The following is a 15486-nucleotide window of genomic DNA, read 5'->3' as shown; positions in this document are numbered from 1 at the left end:
TCCCCCTTCTTCCTTCCTCTTCTCTCTCCATTTCTCTCTGTCCTATGCAACAACAATGACAGGAATAACAACAACGATAAACAAGGGCAACAAAAGGGAAAAAATGGCCTTCAGGAGCAGTGGATTCGCAGTGCCTGCATGCCTGCACCGAGCCCTAGCAATAACCCTAGAGGCAAATATATATATTGAAAACTTGCCCACTTAGAGGCCGGGTGGTGGCACACCGGGTTAAGTGCACATGGTGCGAAGCGCAAGGACCGAAGTAAGGATCATGGTTCCAGCCTCTGGCTCTCCACCTGTAGGCGGGTCGCTTTGCAAGCAGTGAAGCAGGTCCGCAGGTGTCTGTCTTTCTCTCCCCCTCTCCGTCTTCCCCTCTCCTCTCAATTTATCTCTGTCCTATGGGGGGAAAATCACAAGAACAGTGGATTTGTAGTGCCGGCACCGATCCCCAGGGATAATCCTGGAGGCAAATTTTTTTTTTTAAATGAAAAAAAAAAATTGCCCACTTCAGTGCCCAGCATGTTGCTGCTCACAAGGCAGACTAATACATCTTGACTAGGGCACTATTCAAACTTATTAAAACTCGGGAGTCGGGCGGTAGCGCAGTGGGTTAAGCGCAGGTGGCGCAAAGCGCAGGGACCGGCGTGAGGATCCCGGTTCGATCCCCCGGCTAGCTCTCCACCTGCAGGGGAGTCGCTTCACAGGCGGTGAAGCAGGTCTGCAGGTGTCTGTCTTTCTCTCCCCCTCTCTGTCTTCCTCTCCTCTCTCCATTTCTCTCTGTCCTGTCCAACAACAATGACATCAATAATAACTACAACAACAAAACAACAAGGGCAACAAAAGGAATAAATACATAAATAAAATTAAAAAAATTAAAAAATTAAATTAATTAAAACTCGTTCCTTTGTGGACGAGATGAGGTGGGCTGGAGGCCTCTTGGTTTCCTGAATGATTTTCAAACAAGTCCTTAGGATAAAATGGAAGCGCTACTTCGTAGAACCCAGGGTTGGACAGAACTTCCGCAGAATGCTATGGTCAAGTCTTACGTAGGCAAGTCGATTCTGCCCCTCTCCTGGGAAAGTGCTTTCAAAGTGGAACTTGCCATGGCCGAAAGGAGGCAAGCAAGTGCACAAGTGCTCACGGAGCGGGCTCTGGAGCCGCCGGCCCCTGCCGAGAGCCCTAGGCTCCCCATTTCCGCGCACCGAAGGGTGCGTCCGGGGGCGGGGCCTGCGTGTCTGTCACCGCTAGGTCCTCTTCCCTCGCCGGCTCCTTCCGGAGCCACGCCTTTTCTCCGTGCAAGTAGCCGGTCGGCCCGACGCGACCGCGGGCGCCGGAGCGGGCGAGGTAAATGCTGGTTGGCTGTCTGGCCTCTGGGGGCGGGGCGCACGCGCTCCATGCTGGGAGCCCGGGCGCTGTCCCTGCGCTAGCTGCTGGTCGGCCCTCGGCTGCGCTGCGCGGAGCCGGCGCGGGGAGGGGGGAACCGGGGAACCCGGCAGGGCCGGGGCCGGAGCCAGGCTGGGCCGGGGCCGGAATGCCCCTGTTCTTCGCCGCGGTGTTGGCCCTGCTGTTGGTTGCGTTTGGTGCCCTCTTCCTAGGCCGGTGAGAGGATCTCTGCTGTGGCTCGGGGAGTACGGGGTGGGGTGGGGGGTTGAAAGGGAGGCTGAGGAGGGGTCGCGCGCGCGCGCGCGCGGGAGGGGGAAGGGGTTGGAGGGTTTCGGCACGCGGCGGGCGAACGAGGCGGGAGGGCCGTGGAGGGGGGCTCGCGGCGGCCGGAGGGGCGCGCGGGGGCGTGTGTTGGAGCTGACGCGGAGGCGCTGTGAGTGCAGGAGACTGGGAACGCGAGAGGCCGGAGGGATGCTGAGCCCGGGGGCTGCGCGCGCGCGTCCGTGTCTGTGTCTGTGTCTGTGACAGGGAAGGGGGTGGCTCCGTGGGCGCCCCTTTCCCTCTGCACGCCCAGAATGTCCTCTCCCCTAGCGCGAAGGGCACCTGCAGCCCCGCCCCGGGGAACGGGAACAGGTCGGACTGCTCAGGAGAGAGTGGCGTTTGAGCTGACCGACTGTGCCCCCACGTGACCTCACGGTGGCTTCTGGGGACACCTGTGTGGAGGGCGGAGACCATGTCTGAGACCATGTCTGAGACCAGCTGTCGTTACTTGACTGCTGTTGAGGCCTCTTCTTTCCACATCTGGGGTTCCCAAGGATTTGAGGAGTCGCTTTCTTTGTCCTCAGTTTAGAGGAAGGGACTTTAGTTAGAGTTCATCTGGGTGGCAGGGGTACTGGGGGTGGGCTGCGTTCTGATCTGTGTGGGAAAACAGGTGTGACAGTGGGAGCCAGGGGAGTTGCCCTGAGGATCCAGCTTCAGGACATAACCTTTTGCTCCAAGGACCAGCCAAAGGAGGGGGAAGCCCTGGTTGGGAGAGGGTCCTGTGAACTCTCTCCAATTTTTTTTTTTCTTTTTCTTTTCTGCAGGTGGCTTCTGGTTCGGTTTGCCACCAAGTGGTGTCAACGGAAGCTACAAGCAGAGCTAAAGATTGGCTCCCTTTTTTGGATCCAGAATGTCAGTCTTAAGTTTCAGCAGCACCAACAGACAGTGGTGAGTCCTTGAGGACTGGAGATGGAAATGGGGTTGATCTAGCTGAATTTCAGGTTTTCAATTTTCTATGTAAAAAAAAAAAAGTTGTGGGTGGCTTTTCTAGTTAATCCTGTATTGCCGACCTCTTTGCAAAGATGGTTTTAGAGTTAGGTTGGAAACATTATGATTGATGCCGGCTGTTCAGTTAAAAATGCTTATAAAGCACAAAGTGTCCAGGGCACATATGAAAGATACAGAAGTAAAGCAAAGAAGAAAGATAACAGGAAATAAAAGAGCTTACGGTTGTAATTTAAGAGGGGAAATTGGGAAGCATATCCATAGATGAAATGTTACGCAAGTTCGGCTAACATTCTGAGGAGCAAGATATAATGCTGAAGAGAGGAGCCCATGGAATGGTGTAGAGGCTATTGAGTGAAAGGGCTGTAACATTTCTCAGTACTTCTGGTTTGTCAGGTTACTCATGGCTTATCAAACAGCTAGTATACAAAGCGTTCTCCCACATTGTTTTCAGGAAATTGATAGCCTGTGGATTTCCAGCAAGCTCTTCAGCCATGATCTGCCGTGAGTACTTTCATATCCTCACTTTTCCCTTAGGGAATATTTTGGAATCTGAGTTTGCAAAAATGAGAATCTTTTTGGGCTGGGCAGTAGCACACCAAGTTGAGTGCCCATCTTACAATGCACAAGGACCTGGGTTCAAGTCCCCATTCCTAATTTGTGGGGTGTGTGTGTGTGTGTGTGTGTAGCAGTGCTACAGGTGTCTCTCTCCCTCCCTCTCTCCTCTCAATTTATTTTATTTCTTTTTTTAAATTTTATTTTTCCCCTCCAGGGTTATTACTGGGGCTCGGTGCCTATACTACAAATCTACTACTTCCGGAGGCTATTTTTTCACTTTTGTTGCCCTTGTTGTTTATCATTGTTATTATTATTGTTGTTGTTATTGCTGTCATTGTTGGATAGGACAGAGAGAAATCGAGAGAGGAGGGTAAGCCAGAGAAAGACACCTGCAGACCTGCTTCACCACTTGTGAAGCAACCCCCCTGCAGGTAGGGAGCCGGGGTCTTGAACCAGGACCCTTTATACCGGTCCTTGTGCTTCGCACCATGTGCGCTTAACCCGCTGTGCTACCGCCTGCCCTCCCCCTTTTTTTTTTTTTTTTCACCATAGCACTGATCAGCTCTGGTTTATGGTGGTGCGGGCTGGAACTTCAGAGCCTCAGGCATGACAATCTGTTTGCGTAACTATTATGCTATCTTCTACCACCCTCAATTTCTTTCTGTCTCTATACAATAAATAAAAAGAATCTTTTACAGAGGGAAGTGGGTTCTTGCTGGTGAAGTCTTCTTATTACTCAACATAGTTATTGATAGCCACTATGAATTTATGCTCCATGATTTGAGCTACATTTCTAGGGAGAATGGGAGAGCACATGAATGGGAGAGAGGGAAAGAGATTTCTGTGGAAGGGTAGACCCAATGACAGTGAGGTTTCTCTTCTGGGCAGACACTATGTGGCATTGTGCTTTGGAGAAGTACGTATCAGAACAGACCTGCAGAAGGTTTCTAGCCTGTTTGCTCCATTCTCCCAGAGGACAGGGGTGCCTCAAAAGGAACTGTCCTTTAGCCCATCCTTGTTGAAGATCTTCTGTCAGGTGAGACTATTCTCAAATTCCTAGACTGTACTAGGAGTCATTGGCTTTGGAGTTCTGGGTGGATTTTTCTACTATTTTGGCATGTGATGCTAAGAGCTAATTTTTATTCTTTGCTGGAAAGGAAGGGCCATGCCTTAACATTAATTATTATTCATCTTCACTTCTAGCTTTTCTCCGTTCACGTAGATTCTATAAACATTATGGTTCTCAAGGTGGCAACTTCTGAGTCCCTGTGGCATATTCAGATTAGAGAAAGTAGCTTTCTTCTGGATAGTGATGGGAAAAGGTGAGTGGTAGGATCTCATATTTTCTTTTTTTTTTTTTTTTCCTCCAGGGTTATTGCTGGGGCTCGGTGCTGGCACTGCAAATCCACTGCTCCTGGAAGCCATTTTTTCCCCATTTTTGTTGCCTTTGTTGTTATTAATATCATTGTTGCTGGATAGGACAGAGAGAAATGGAAAGAGGAGGGGAAGACATAGAGGGGGAGGGAAAGATAGACACCTGCAGACCTGCTTCACCATTTATAAAGCGACCACCCTGCATGTGGAGAGCTGGGAGGCTCAAACCTGGATCCTTACATCAATCTTTGTACTCGTGCCACATGCGCTTGATCCGCTGTGCTGACCCCGGGATCTCATATTTTCTTTTTTGCCTTAGGGTTATATCAGGGTGGAAGGGTGTCAGGGCCTTCTTATCAAGGTGCCAAAAATCTCAATGCACTTTGAGTAAAAGTGAAGATTAGGCTCTTATTATTTTCTGTTTTCCAGCCAGGAAAACTTGACTGAAGGTAAATTGTGAGGAAAGAGACCATTGTTCTTCTTCTTTTTTTTTCTTTCCCAGGTTAAAATGTGAGGTCAGTCTAAGTCAGATCAACAGCAAAGTCTTAAAGAGTGGCCAGTTGGTGAGTATTCCATGATCATTCAGAAACTTTGTTTTCTTCTAGGCATAAGGTGTGGAGGAACATATAACATATATTCTATATTCTGTACCCTTATAGGATGCCTTCAAAGTGGTATTACAGGGGCTGGGAGGTAGTTCACTCAGTAAAATGTGCTCCTTACCATGTGCAAGACTCCCAAGTTCAAATCTGGGTACCATATGGGAGCACCATGACATTGGGGGAGGCTCCATGGGTGATGGGGTGGTGTGTGTTGTGTCTTCCACTTCCTTACCCCCCCCTTCTCTTTCTCTCTCTGTCAAATAAAAGGAATGAAAAAGTCAACCTGGGAGCAATGGAATAGCACATGTGATACAGCCCCCTTCCCCCCTCCAAAGAAGTTACAGACCTGTGTTTTGACCCTAAACTTGACACACATACACACTTTAGAGGCTTTTCATCCCTGCAGGAGGACACCTGCCTTGCAGAGCTCTCACTGGCCGTAAAGCTGTGTCTAGAGATGGGCATCAATAGTCGGCAACTGAAGGCAATCACTTTGGATGTGTGGACACTCCACGCTGAACTACATGAGGGCCTCTTCCATAGCCAGCTATTGCGCCAGGGCCCCAGCCTGGCACCCAAGCCTGTTTCCATCTCAGGTGAGTTTATTCAGTCAGTGAGTTTCTTGACTGCTCTGTTTTTGGGTAAATAGAGAAATAGGAAAAATAGTAGTCTCACTGATCATTTGGGTGTGATTGAGCCGCAGTGACTATTGACACTCAGGATAGTTAAAGGAAATAGTGTGATACAAATTACTGTATTTTACTGTCAACTGTAAGTCATTAATCCTCCAATAAAGAAAAAGGGGGCCAGGTGGTGACACACCAGGTTGAGCAGACATACTACAGTGTGCAAGGACCCAGGCCCGAGACCCTGGTCTCCACCTGCAAGGGGGAAAGCTTTGCAAGTGATGAAGCAGTGTTGCTTTCCCACTCTATCACCCTCTCCTCTCTTGACTTCTGGCTGTCTCTATCCAGTAAAGATAATAAGGAGTCAGGTGGTAGCTCAGTGGGTTAAGCGCACGTGGCCTGAAGCGCAAGGACTGGCGTAAGGATCCCAGTTCAAGTGCCCGGCTCCCCACCTGCAGAGGAGTCACTTCACAAGCGGTGAAGCAGGTCTGCAGGTGTCTATCTTTCTCTCCCCCTCTGTCTTCCCCGCCTCTCTCCATTTCTCTCTATCCTATCCAATAACGATGACATCAGTAACTACAACAATAAAACAACAAGGGCAACAAAAGGGAAAATAAATAAATATTAAAAAAAATAAAGATAATAAAAATTAAAGAAAAGGGAAGTAGTATGAAAGAACTATTTAATTTAGTGAATTCTTATCAGGAATTTGACTTGTATTAAATCCTTAGAATTTTACAAATGAGAAAACTGAAGCCTAAGAAGATCAGATACTTTTTTTTTTGCCTCCAGGCTCAGTGCCTGCACCACGAATCCACTGCTCCTGGAGGCCATTTTTTCCCCTTTTGTTGCCCTAGTTGTTTTTTTATCGTTGTTGTGGTTATTATTGTTGTTATTGATGTCGTTGTTGGACAGGACAGAGAGAAATCGAGAGAGGAAGGTAAGATGGGGAGAAAAAGATAGACACCTGCAGACTTGCTTCACTGCTTGTGTGGGAAAGGAAGTACATTCATTAGGTGCCTGGGTCTCTGGGATATTTGCCTTGTGGCTGAAACTCGAGCATTTACTTATAGCCTACTTTATATAGGAGGATGTGGCCAAAGAGCGAAGAGTGATTTGGAAGAATTGAGTGTTAAGCACTGATGGCTCGTGCATTATTCATATTTTTAGAGGTGACAGAGAATTTGGCTGAGCCAACTCTACCTGGTCTGTACCTCCTTCAGCAGCTGCCAGACCAGGTCAAGGTGAAGATGGAGATCACAAGTGTGGTACTGTCCATGAATAGTCAAAAGAGGTGAGTTCTCCATATGGAAGTCTGGAGATACTTGGAGCAAATATGCTGCGGTCTCCATAGTCAGCCTCCTTGCTGCACTAAATTTGTGGGGAGAACAGAAAGCAGTATGACACTCTGCATCTTTCTGAGCCAGAGTTTGTCTCTGGCTCAGGCACTTGAATTGGACCCTGAAGCTGCTGCATTTCCTGTACCACCGTGATGAGGATCAGCTACCTCTTCGAAGCTTCACTGCAAACTCTGATATGGCACAGATGAGCGCTGAACTCCTACTGAAAGGTCCGTGGGTGGGGACACTACTGAGAAAAAATGGGAGGCTCAAACATTCTCTTTCCTTATGTGTCATGTGGTCATCTTAATTCAGTGTAACTCAGGAGACGGGGGGAGGAAGTGAACTGAGAGAACGTAGTCCCAACTCATGAGTGCTGGCAACATCTGTTCATCCCCTACTAGTCTCTGTCCCTTCCCTAGTTGCCCTCCCACTGTTCTCTGATCTGCCTTGTGTACTTATAGATGGGTTGTTGCTGTCCCAGAGCCGCCAGCGCATCGTCTGCCTCAACTCCCTCAAGGCTAGCGTACAGGTGTGATGACTATGGTACCAAGTATTGCTCCTTTCTCTGCTTGCTTCTGATACTACTGCATTATGAGCTGATAAAATAAAACCCAAGCCTACAGACCTGGTGTTCTCATTTGCAGGTGACTACCATTGACCTCTCAGCATCCCTGGTTCTCAACACTTGCATTATCCATTACCGGCACCAGGAATTCTCTCACTGGCTGCACATGCTAGCACTAGAGACCCAAGGGTCTGCTTCATCTGTTCTTCAGCAAAGGAAAAAGAGGTCAGTGTCTTCTTTTTCAGGTACCGGCTTATCAGATATGAACAATCTAGAATTCTTTTGTTCCATAGTAGCGTCTTGCTCTGATAAAAAAAAAAAAAATTGTCTGTGGCCAATAAGTTAGCTCACTTGGTAACCAGCCCCTGTCACATTGAAGGAAGTTTTGGGGCTGTTGTGCCTTTCTGTCTGTGTTTCTCTCTTAATACTGAAGAAAGTTGGTCTGTTGCAGTGAAGCTTTTATGATGACCAAAAAAAAAAAAATGTTAGTGAAAGAACTAGAGCATCACTGTAGCACTATGCCATAGTATTGAACTTGGGACCTCATACTTAATAAATATAGAATTCTACCACTTTCTTTATCAAACTGATGTTTCATCCCTGTGCAGAATCTTCCCCCAAATCCTGGCTCCCATCATCGTTAGTACTTCCATCTCCAATGTCAACATCTCCATTCAGCTTGGAGATACACCACCTTTTGCCTTAGGATTCAATTCCATCTCTCTGGGTAAGACTGTGGGGTGGAAAAAGAACAAGAATCTGTCATTAGTTTTGTTTGCCTCAATTGATAATAATAGTAGCTCCATGGAACTCTCCTCCGCCTTCTTTGTTCAGATTATCAGCACTTAAGGCCACAGAGTATCCATCAGCGAGGCGTTCTAGCCGTAGACCATCTCTGCTGGCGAGTGGGCAGTGACTCCCACATTCAGCGGGCACCCCACCCACCCAATATGCATGTTTGGGGTGAAGCACTTGTCTTGGACTCTTTCACTCTACAGGTAGGTAGGGGTTTTTGTTTTATGTTTTTTCCTTTCTCATCAGAGCACTATTCAGCTCTGATTTAGGACGGTGTTGGGGATTGAACTGGAGACCTCAAAACATCAGGCATGAAAGGCTTTTTGCATTAACCATTATGCTATCTTCCCCAGCCCAGTAGGTAAGGATTTTTAATAGTTTCCGCATGCTACTATGTTTAGACTACTAAACATCTCTTTTTGTAGCAGCTGATGCATCAGTGCATTACAGAACTGTTTGTCACATTCTCCTAACTGGCTCCTCTGCTTTTTAAATTTTATGTTATTTATTAATTAATGAGAAAGGAGGAGAGAGAGAGAAAGAATCACTCTGGTACATGTGCTGCCAGGGATTGAACTCAGGACCTCATGTTTGAGAGTCCAATGCTTTATCCACTGTGCCATCTCCTGACCACACTCCTCTGCTTTTTTTCTAGGGTAGTTATAATCAGCCTCTGGGCCTGTCTAGCACCCAGTCAGATACTCTCTTTCTTGATTGTACTATCCGAGGACTGCAAGTGGAAGCATCAGACACCTGTGCCAAATGTCTTTCTCGGATCTTATCCTTGATGGGCCCACAATCTGGGGAGATATCTAGTTCTAGAGAATCTTCCTTTGGGGAGTCTGTGTCATTACTGTGGAAGGTGGACTTGAAGGTGGAGGACATGAACTTGTTCACCCTTTCTGCCCTGGTTGGTAAGTGGAACAGGTTATTGTGGGAAATTCATATTTTTAGCAGGTTATGTCAATCCGATTGTGGATTAAATTATCTGGAATTTTCCTTTTTAATTTTTTATTAGCACTGCTCAGCTGTGGGGGGAATTGAACCTTGGACCTCAGAGCCTCAGACATTAGAGTCTGTCTGTGTAATTATTAGGCTATCTCCTCTACCCTGTGGAATTTTCCTGAATTAGAGATATAAGATGCTAGGAGGTCTTACGTAACTATTAGTCCTTTTGTTATTTATTTTTCCTTTTATTTATTTATTGAATAAAGACAGAAATCAAGAAGGAAGGGAGAAATAGACCTATAGCACTGCTTCACCATTTGTGAAGCATCCCTCCAGCAGCTGGGGACTAAGAGTTTGGACACAGGTCCTCGCACACAGAAATATGAGTGCTTAACTAGGTGCACAGTGGTCGAGCCCCTCCTTTGTCTTTTATTTATTTTTTATTTTTTCCCCCTTTTGTTGCCATTGTTTACTGTTATTGTTGTTATTGCTGTCGTTGTTGAATAGGACAGAGAGAAATTGAGAGAGGAGGGGGAGTCAGAGGGGGGAGAGAAAGATAGACACCTGCAGACCTGCTTCACTGCCTGTGAAATGACTCCCCTGTAGGTGGGAGGCCCAGGCTGGAACAGGGATCCTTACCCCAGTCCTTGCGCTTTGTACCAAGTACGCTTAACGTGCTATGTTACCGCCTGGGCCCCTCCCTTTTTTTTGCCTCCAGGGTTATCGCTGGGGCTCAGTGCCTGTACTACGAACCCTCTTCTGGAGGCCATATTTTCTATTTTGTAGTTTTTCTATTTTATTATTGTAGTTGTTATTATTTTTATTGATGTTGTTGTTGGATAGGACAGAGAGAAACTGAGAGAGGAGTGGAAGATGGGGAGAGAAAGATAGATACCTGCAGACCTGTTTTACTGCTTGTGAGGTGACCCCTCTTCCCACAGGTGGGGAGCTGGGGGCTCGACCTAGGATCCTTATGCTGGTCCTGGTGCTTCACATCATGTGCGCTTAACCTGCTGTGCTACCGCCTGACCCCCTCCTTTGTTATTTTTTTAAAGGGCTATGAAAGTTAAGATTTAAATAAGCTGTGGTCCAGAAGGTGGCATAGTAGATAAAGCATTAGACTCTCAAGTATAAGGTCCTTAGTTCAATCCCCAGAAGCACATGTACCAGAGTGACGTCTGGTTCTTTCTCTCTCTCCTCCTATCTTTCTCATGAATCTCATGAATCTCATGAATAAATAAAATAAAATAAAAAGATTTAGGAGTCGGGTGGTAGCTCTGTGCATTAAGTGCACGTGGTGGTGCAAAGCGCAAGGACCGGTGTTAAGGATTCCGGTTTGAGCCTCCAGCTCCCCACCTATAGGGGAGTCGCTTCACAAGTGGTGAAGCAGGTCTGTAGGTGTCTGACTTTCTCTCCCCCTCTCTGTCTTCCCCTCCTCTCTCCATTTCTCTCTGTCCTATCCAACAATGACAACATCAATAACAACAACAACTACAACAATAAAATAAGGGCAACAAAAGGGAATAAATAAATAAATAAATAAATATTTTTTAAAAAGATTTAAATAAGCCTAGATAAGGTTAAGGTTTTGACATGGTATCTGCTCAAGAGGAAGAAAAAAAAAAAAGGACTGTGTAGTTTTTAGTTTCTTTGTGTGTTAGTAGAATATCTAGAAAGTAATTGATATGACTCTGGCAATTTATTAGAAGTTAGGAAATTTCTTTCTACCTGCTAAATCTAGTTAGATTAAGATGGGGAAGAAAAAAATTTCCCTAGGGAGTCCGGCAGTAGCACAGCAGGTTAAGTGCACGTAGCATGAAGCGCAAGGACCTGGTAAGGATCCTGGTTCGAGCCTCTGGCTCCCCACCTGCAGGGGAGTCGTTTCACAGGTGGTGAAGCAGGTCTACAGGTGTCTATCTTTCTCTCCCCCTGTCTTCCCCACCTCTCTCCATTTCTCTCTGTCCCATCCAACAACGACAACATCAATTACAACAATAACTACAACACTAGAAACAAGGGCAACAAAAGGGGAAATAAATAAATATTTTTAAAAAGTTTTAAAAAATTTCCCTTAAACATGAGAAGTGACTTTAGGAAGGTGAGGGCAGTAGAGTGAAGGTAAGTAAGAAAGGGAACATGAAGAGTGAAGCTCCATTTGAGAACTGAGAACTAAGACTCACATGGTTTCTTGGTACTAGGTGCTTTGGAGGTCCGACTGGACACACTGACTGTCCTGGGCAGTGCTGAAACATCTACCATGGGTATTCAAGGACTTGTGCTTGCTCTGGTGAAGTCAGTCACAGAGAAGATGCAGCCATGTTGCAAGGCTCCTGACATCCCCGCTCCAGTGCTCAGCCTTTCCATGCTCTCCATCTCCTATCACAGCAGTATTCGATCCCTAGAGGTAATGCTTTTATTAGGAGGTAGAGCCGTGTTGGTGTTTACCTTAGGCTTTGAGCATTTCCCAGGCTTTTCGTTAATGAGAGAGAAGGAGAGCCAGAGGCATATGGGATGATGCCAGGGAGCCAGCTCAAAACCCCACACATCCAAGTCTGACACCCTGCCCTCTGTGAAATCTCCCTTGCCACTTGCCAGTCCTTTAAGTTATGTGAAAATTATCCAATGAGAACGCAGTAGTTATCACCCTGTAACCAACTTGTTTCAGCTGTACTCCCACTAGTAGCTCCTACATTTAGGATTATTTTGCAACAGCTACCAGACTTAAATAATTTCAGCACACATCTCTTGAGTGATAAAGGGTCTTTGATAATGGACATATTCTTTCTCTTTTATTTATTTATTTATTTATTTATTATTGAGTAGAGATAGAGAAATTGAGAAGAGAGGAGATAGAGAGGGAGAGAGACAGAGAGACACCTGCAGCCCTGCTTCACCACTTGTGAAGCTTTCCCTCTGCAGGTGAGGACCAGGGGCTTGAACCTGGGTCCTTGTGTACTGTAATGTGTGTACTTAACCAGGTGTGCCACTGCTTGGACGCTGACAGATCCTTTTCTCTCGCTTTCACTCTCTTTTTAAAAATTCTGCCCCTTTATTTATTCATTTATTTTAAACCTTTATTTGTTTATTGATAGAGACAGCCAGAAGTGGAGGGGAAGTGGATGATAGAGAAGGGAGAGAGGTGGTCCAGGAGGTGGCGCAGTGGTAAAACGTTGGACTGTCAAGCATGAGGTCCTGAGTTCAGTCCCTGGCAGCACATGTGCCAGAGTGATGTCTGGTTCTTTCGCTCTCTCATCCTACTTTCTCATTAATAAATAAATAAAAACTTAAAAAAAAACAGAACTAAAAACGAAGAGAAGGGAGAGAGTGGCCAGGTGGTGGTACACCTGATTAAGCGCACATGTTACAGTGTGCAAGGACTCAGGATCAAGCTCCTGGTTCCCACCAGCAGGGGGGAAGCTTCACAAATGGTGAAGCAGGGCTGCAGTTGTCTGTTTCTTTCCTTCTCTATCTCCTCCTTCCCTCTCAATTTCTCTCTGTCTATCCAATAATAAATAAGTAAAAGATTTAGTGTTAAAAAAAGAGATAGAAGGGAGAGAGACACCTGCAGCCCTACTTCACCACTTGCAAAGCTTTCCCTCTGCAGGTGGGGACCAGGGGCTTGAACCTGGATCCTTGGGCATTGCAACATGTGCACCCAACCAGGTGCACCACCACCCGGCCCCCAGTTCCTTTTCTCTTGCTTCCTAAAGGTTCAGTGTGGTGCAGGACTCACCGTTCTCTGGAGCCCCCCAGATCACATGTATCTGTACCAGCATGTCCTGACCACGTTGGAGAGCCGTGAGCTACTAAGAACTACTCTGTTTCCCGAGACTGTTCCCCTCCTTGAATTAGAGTGTCCTGGGACTGTTTGTGAGCCAGAAAGCCATCCCCCAGAGCCGCCTCCTCCAAAGCGACTGCTAACCTTAACACTGGAAGTGAGCACAGCCAAACTCACCGCTTTTGTAGCTGAGGACAAGTTCATTACCCTGGCAGCAGAGAGTGTGTCACTGAGCCGGCATGGAGGTTCACTGCAGGCTTACTGCCCAGAGCTGGCTGCAGGCTTTGATGGCAATAGCATTTTCAACTTCAAGGAAGTGGAGTTGCAGCTGCTACCTGAGCTAGAAGAGATGATCCTCCACCGGAACCCCTTCCCTGTGCTGCAGACCCTTCGGAACCGTGTTTGGCTCCTCTCCCTGGGCTCCGTGTCAGTGGAGTTTCCTTACCAGTATGACTTTTCTCGAACTCTCGATGAGGCTGTGGGAGTGCAGAAATGGCTCAAGGGGCTGCATCAAGGAATTCATGCTCAAGCCTCTGCCGGTCCTGCTCCACTCCCACCCGATCTACTCTTGAAGGTTCAGCACTTCTCATGGGTTTTCCTGGATGACGTTTTTGAAGTGAAACTCCGCGATAACTATGAACTGATGAAGGATGAGAGTAAGGAAAGTGCCAAAAGACTGCAGCTGCTGGACGCTAAGGTGGCTGCCCTTCGGAAGCAACATGGGGAGTTACTGCCAGCCCGAAAAATTGAGGAGCTCTATGCCTCCTTGGAACACAAAAACATTGAAATTTACATCCAGCGCTCCCGTCGTCTCTATGGCAACACACCCATGCGCCGGGCACTGCTCACTTGGAACCTGGCAGGCCTTGAGCTGGTGGCTCTAGCAGATGCCTCCTTCCATGGGCCTGAGCGTGTGATAGAGCAGGTCCTAGAACTTGATCCAGGCAGCCCGTTTCCTGCAGAGGGAATAGACCTTGTCATTCAGTGGTGTCGCATGCTCAAGTGCAATGTTAAGACTTTCCTGGGTAAGTAGTGCTTCCTTATTTGTAGAGACTGGTGTTTGCTTTCGAAACTACAGGAGGTTTTTGAGTGATTACAGAGGAGCTTGCTTATATTGGGAACTGGCTGCTTTTAGATGCATGGAGTGGGATGGGTGGACTCCTCTTCCTTTTATTTGTTCCTGAATTTCACCCTGAAATTGCTAGGTTAACATAAAAGGACAAAGCTAGGGAGAGAACATAAAGTTTATGTAAAAAGACTTTATGCCCGAGGTACCATAGATCCCAGGTTCAATTTCCAGCATCACCATAAGCCAGAGCTAAGTAGTGCTCTGTTAAAAAATTAAAAAGTAAATAAGTTAAGGGGCAACTAACAATCATCTTCAGACTTAGTTTAGCTCTTGGGCTATTATATTATATAATAACACATTACATAATATTATATATTATATTGTATTATTTTCTTCATTTTGTGTCCAACACCCTGTGTCCTTTTTCAGATTTGCTTCTGTTAGTTCTTATTTGTCAGCAACTTTGTAAAAGAAAATGGGTAAAAGTAGTGGCAGTGTTCAGATACTGGTACCACCATAAGCCAGAGCTAAGTAGTGCTCTCTTCAAAATGGAGGGGGGAGAAAAAAACCAAAAAACACTGGTAAGGGGAAATTACCTGAGAGTGCTGAGCAATTTCCTGAATAACCAGTGTGTATCCTTTATAATCATAGTTCGAATAAGGGACTATCCTCGATACCTGTTTGAGATCCGTGACTGGAGGTTAGTGGGTCGACTTGTAGGTACTGAGCAGAGTGGTCAACCTTGCTCCCGCCGGCGTCAAATCTTGCAGTTGGGACCTCCATGGGGTAACGTGGCAGTAGAGCGGAATATGCCTCCACTGAAGTTTTACCATGACTTCCACTGTGAGTAGATGGGGACAGTTGGTTTGGCTGAGGGATGTTTATGATAAGCTGAGACCCCTCTGGAGTGAAAGAAGAAGAGAAGGATGAAATGTAATAAACTGTACCCTTTACCCCTCTATCCTAGCTGAAATCTTCCAGTACACAGTGGTATGGGGCCCATGTTGGGATCCAGCGTGGACATTGATTGGCCAATCTGTAGACCTTTTGACTAAGCCCTCAGCTGATCCTAGCCCACCATTGCCCTGGTGGGACAAGAGTCGCCTTTTATTCCACGGAGATTGGCACATGGATATTGAACAAGCGAACCTGCACCAGCTGGCTACCGAGGTGAGGGAT

General features: G+C 46.7%; 1 protein-coding gene across 5 annotated transcripts in view; it reads left to right on the top strand.

The window, feature by feature from the left end:
- Positions 1–1417: 1417 nt before the first annotated feature.
- BLTP2 (bridge-like lipid transfer protein family member 2) overlaps positions 1418–15486 on the top strand; it is a 49426-nt gene continuing 35357 nt past the window's right edge. The window contains exons 1-18 of one of the 5 annotated variants that reach the window (XM_060204020.1): positions 1418–1599; positions 2469–2592; positions 3104–3153; positions 4096–4243; positions 4411–4529; positions 5084–5144; positions 5590–5779; positions 6980–7103; positions 7255–7379; positions 7614–7681; positions 7797–7942; positions 8326–8444; positions 8552–8715; positions 9168–9426; positions 11659–11864; positions 13171–14263; positions 14959–15150; positions 15275–15477. In XM_060204020.1, the coding sequence (XP_060060003.1) occupies positions 1532–1599; positions 2469–2592; positions 3104–3153; positions 4096–4243; positions 4411–4529; positions 5084–5144; positions 5590–5779; positions 6980–7103; positions 7255–7379; positions 7614–7681; positions 7797–7942; positions 8326–8444; positions 8552–8715; positions 9168–9426; positions 11659–11864; positions 13171–14263; positions 14959–15150; positions 15275–15477 (3459 nt within the window). In that variant the 5' untranslated portion in view covers positions 1418–1531. Of the gene's footprint in view, positions 1600–2468; positions 2593–3103; positions 3154–4095; positions 4244–4410; positions 4530–5083; positions 5145–5589; positions 5780–6979; positions 7104–7254; positions 7380–7613; positions 7682–7796; positions 7943–8325; positions 8445–8551; positions 8716–9167; positions 9427–11658; positions 11865–13170; positions 14264–14958; positions 15151–15274; positions 15478–15486 lie in introns of those variants that run through there. The other 4 variants (XR_009553138.1, XM_060204017.1, XM_060204018.1 and 1 more) reach the window with 4 other exon arrangements.

Source organism: Erinaceus europaeus, chromosome 12 (assembly GCF_950295315.1).
Source record: "Erinaceus europaeus chromosome 12, mEriEur2.1, whole genome shotgun sequence".
Taxonomy (NCBI): Eukaryota; Metazoa; Chordata; class Mammalia; order Eulipotyphla; family Erinaceidae; genus Erinaceus; species Erinaceus europaeus.
The sequence above is the reverse complement of the archived record's forward strand: the minus strand, read 5'-3'. Positions and strand labels throughout refer to the sequence as shown.